This window comes from Geospiza fortis, unplaced genomic scaffold, assembly GCF_000277835.1.
Source record: "Geospiza fortis unplaced genomic scaffold, GeoFor_1.0 scaffold95, whole genome shotgun sequence".
NCBI classification, from domain to species: domain Eukaryota; kingdom Metazoa; phylum Chordata; class Aves; order Passeriformes; family Thraupidae; genus Geospiza; species Geospiza fortis.
Genome location: NW_005054333.1, coordinates 3,328,297 through 3,332,588, shown reverse-complemented (window position 1 = coordinate 3,332,588; position 4,292 = coordinate 3,328,297). Strand labels below are relative to the sequence as shown.

General features: G+C 50.9%; 1 protein-coding gene across 2 annotated transcripts in view; it reads left to right on the top strand.

The window, feature by feature from the left end:
* The window catches only part of EVX1 (even-skipped homeobox 1), a 4,901-nt gene extending 864 nt beyond the window's left edge, over positions 1–4,037 (top strand). For both annotated transcript variants that reach the window (XM_031057663.1, XM_031057664.1), the window contains exons 2-3: positions 892–1,142; positions 1,858–4,037. In XM_031057663.1, the coding sequence (XP_030913523.1) occupies positions 892–1,142; positions 1,858–2,388 (782 nt within the window). In that variant the 3' untranslated portion in view covers positions 2,389–4,037. The remainder of the gene's footprint in view (positions 1–891; positions 1,143–1,857) is intronic.
* The last annotated feature ends 255 nt before the right edge of the window (positions 4,038–4,292 follow it).

Sequence of the window (4,292 nt, the reverse complement as noted above, 5' to 3'; positions counted from 1 at the left end):
AAAAAAAAAAAAAAAAAAAAAAGAAAAAACCAGAGAGGTCCAAATTACCTTGTCACTTCTATGTCTCGGTGGCGCCAGCTCGGAAATGGTCCCAATGAATTAATTGCCTTTGGTCTCGGGCACAATGAGGGAGAGTTGCATTTGAAAGCAAAGGCAGCGGACAGGCCCCTTTCCCCCCTGCCCCCACTCCCCCCTCCCTATTCCCACCTTCCCAGCCCGGCAAAGACGTCCCTACCCTGACAACAAACCACTTCTCCCCCCTCCCCGTTCCTCAATCACTTCAAGAAGCCGGGAAGCGTGGAAAGCGCTGCCTGTCCTCCCTCATCCCTTAGAGGCTCGTTGAAAACATCCCATCCTGTTCTTTGGAGGCTGAGCGGAGATCCCTAAGGCCTCATCTTCCCCTCAGAGAGAACAGAACCTGTCTGCTGGCCGCTCCACTCCTGGGTCCCTGCTGTCCTGGAGGCAGGAGCAGCGGAGCCGTGCTACACGGATGGCAGGCACACCTGCCTTTTCCGGACACTCAGGGTCGGGGGATGCTGCGGCGCTCCGGTTTCCCGGTGCGGGAAGCGAGTGTGAGGCTCAGAGAGCAGACACCGCCGTTGCAGGAGGTGTGTGTCGGGGAGAGCGGGGGACAGGTAGCCTCCCAGCCAGAGTGAATAAGCCCCTCTCAAACCCTCAGGTAGTGTTTCATTCCCTTCCTCGCTGCCCTCCTCCCCGGTCCTTCTTGGATGTCAGTACCCCAATACCCTCAGTACACCGGGCCAGGCACGGAAATGCGAAATGGGGTGGAATGGGGGGCCGAGGTGGGTTCGCTGGGGAGGCGGACGGCGAGCATCCCTGTGTGCCCACCCGCCTCCGAGCGTGTGTCGTTGCTCCGGGCTCCCCACGCAGGGCCGTGCTCCGAGGCGCTGGCCGGCAGCCCCAGCGGCGGGGGGGATCACCCCAAGGGCAGCGGAGGCAGCGGCGGCTCCCAGGGCTCGCTGGCCTGCAGCGCCAGCGACCAGATGCGCCGCTACCGCACCGCCTTCACCCGCGAGCAGATCGCCCGGCTGGAGAAGGAGTTTTACCGGGAGAATTACGTGTCCAGGCCCCGGAGATGTGAGCTGGCGGCTGCTCTAAATCTGCCAGAAACCACCATCAAGGTACACGCAGCTCGGACATGTTTCCAATTAGCACGATATAAATCTGTATGGCCAAACTTCCTCGCAAAACTCGGGAAAGCACTTCGCCAGCATAACCCTCCCTGCCAGCTCCCCCCGCCTCCCGCCCCTTTCCTGGCCCTGCCCGCACCCTGCAGCAATGCGGGAGATGGGACATGGCTCCCGGAGCCATCCCTGCCAGCGCCGCTAATCTGCCCTCTCCCTAGCAGATTATTTTTAATCCTCCCTTCTGTTCAGTCCAAATCTCGCTCAGCTCTTGGGGGAGGGAAGAGAAAGCCAGGAGCAGATCTTGTTTCGATCTCGCTTTGCTTGGCCTTTTCCAAAGCATTTGCACATGAAAATAAACCCCATAGCAACAATCCCAGGTAGTTGTGGATGCGAAAGGGCAGCAATGAGGCAGAGCCGCCCGGCTGGCCGGAACCCAGGGACGGGGGGTGAGCAGGACAAGCCCTAACAAGCAAAGAGGAAAACAAGCACCCTGAAAGGGCTGCTCCTCTGGGTCCCCCTGTAGATTTTTATAGGGGCTTAACTGATCCCTCTGTACGTGATGACAAGTCCCTCTAGGAGGGAAAGCTGGCGCCGGTCTCCGCTCTCCGGCAGACCCACGTCCGCCGCGCCGCCCCGGGAGCAGGGCCGGGCCGGCGGCCAGGCGGAGAGCGGCGGCGGGTGACGGCTCTCGCCTCTCCTCTGTCCGCAGGTTTGGTTCCAGAACCGCAGGATGAAGGACAAGCGGCAGCGCCTGGCCATGACCTGGCCTCACCCGGCCGATCCGGCGTTTTATACGTACATGATGAGCCACGCGGCAGCCACCGGGAACCTGCCGTACCCATTCCCGTCCCACCTGCCCCTGCCCTATTACTCCCACATGGGCATCGGCGCCACATCGGCCTCTGCCGCCACCCCCTTCAGTACCCCACTGAGGCCTCTGGACACCTTCAGGGTTCTCTCCCACCCGTACCCGAGACCAGAACTGCTGTGCGCCTTCAGACATCCCTCTCTCTACCCTGCCCCAACTCATGGACTCAGCAGCGCCGGGGGCAGCCCCTGCTCCTGCCTGGCATGCCACAGCGGCCAGTCCAACGGGCTGGCGCAGAGACCCTCCGGATCAGACTTTACGTGTTCGGCCACAACCAGGACTGACTCCTTTCTCACTTTCACGCCCTCTGTGCTGAGCAAAGCCACCTCAGTTTCCATGGACCAGAGAGAAGAAGTACCTTTAACGAGATAAACCTTTGTCTCAGGGTTATTAAATACTCATCCCTTTCCCGGACTTCTCTTCGAGTTAATGTACCTACAGCCCATGTTTATTTAATCGTATTCTCTCCTCAGCCGCCGACACCCACAGAAAAAAAAAACGAAAAAAAAGAAAAAAAAAAGAAGAAAAGAGACTAAAAATAGCTCAGTCTTAAAAGGATTTACATTCCAAGGGGGCGAAAATAAAAGAAAGAAGGAAAGAATTGCTAGTGATTTCTCTCTGAGAAGGAATTTAGGCACGAAAGAGGAAGAAAATTAACTCGAATGAAACATGGTCCAGCCAGCCACATACAGAAATGTCCTGGGACTTTCTTTTCCGTGGATAGACTTCTTCCCAAGGGCTGGAGGTTCTGCAGATCACAACAAACCTTATGCACATATCTATGAGGCGGAGAAGGAAAATCTGAAATACTTGAAAGAAACACTATCTTGATAACGAAACGGCTTGTGCGCATGAAGAAAGCAAAGATGTAATCCCTCAGTGTTCAGAAAATAAAAACAACAAGCAAACAACAAAAACAAACCCCAAAAGGTTTCCAGTTTGCAACTCGGCAGTATTATCCAGTTGTCTCTATGGAAAATAACAATGCTTTACCATAAAGAAAACCTGTCATTCTGTACATTACTTTCGTAGTTTAATTGCGTTCTTTACCCTCCCTTGTCTCGTCCTTCGTTGTGAGCAGAAATCCAGCATTTCATTTCCTCGTTCATTCCAATTTTTATTTTTAAGAGGCAGACTGGAACTGGCAGGGGAAAAATACGAGCTCCTGCCTCTTTATGGGTCAGAGCTATTATTTGTCCTTTAAATAACAATGTCCTATTATCAGTCGCTGAAATGTGCATACACTGACAAAATTAGCAAGTGATGTATATGTAAAGAGGGTTTTTGAATATCGAATGTACAATGCTCCGCGAGCAAAGACCCCGTGCCAAACGCTAACAAGCCGCCAAGGGAAGAGATTAGAGGTGACAGGGAGCGCAACTCCTTCAGACAATCACCAGTCTGTAAATTGGAGCAAAGGCGATTTCACTTCCTTTGTACTTCAGCCTTCGGTTCTCTCATTGCCTTCTCCTTGCTGTGTCTTCTCTTTATTATTTTTAAAATTTATTTTTTAAGTAATTATTTAATTTGTCGGGTTTTGTGTTTCTTTCTCCATCTCCGATCTTTACATTTGTGTGTGTCCTTCACACTGGTCACTCTTCCTTCTTAAAGAGTATTTCTTTCACAAAGTCATCCACCCGTCTCCTATCCAGAAGATATTTCAGAAGAAGGTAGCATAATTGCTTTTGCTTGGATTTCTGTAACCCTAAATTAAAAAAAAACAAAACACGTGCACGGAGCTGGATAGTGGTTTCTTCCAAAACCGACATTATTTATTTCATTCTGTTTTAAAATAGCCCAAAAAATACACTGCCATAATTTGTTACCATGTCGGAATAAAACTTAATAGCAACAAAAATAGCAACATCAAAACCGATAATAACGACACGTTCTAACAACCTCTCACCCATATTGTTGTCGTGCTTGTTAAAAAAAAAAAAAAAGGTTAAAATGTTGCTTAAGACGAATTTCACCGTGCAGTTTCTAATAGTTACAGTTCAACAAGCAGGAAAATAAATGCTGAACAGAACAAAGACTTGTTGACACCTCTGTATCTACTTTGTACTGAATTGCTCAGAAGCCTCTGGTTTACTGCCACACCGGAGACTTTTTGTCTTTAGAAGAGGGAGTGCATAGCAGCGTTTCCCTATAGCGGATGGAGAGCAGGGAAGGGACACGGGCATGCCAGGACATATTTTTTCGAATAAAAAAATATTGTTCATTACAGCTTTTAAAAACCCCATCCAAAGTCACAATCTTTAAATCATTAACGCCTG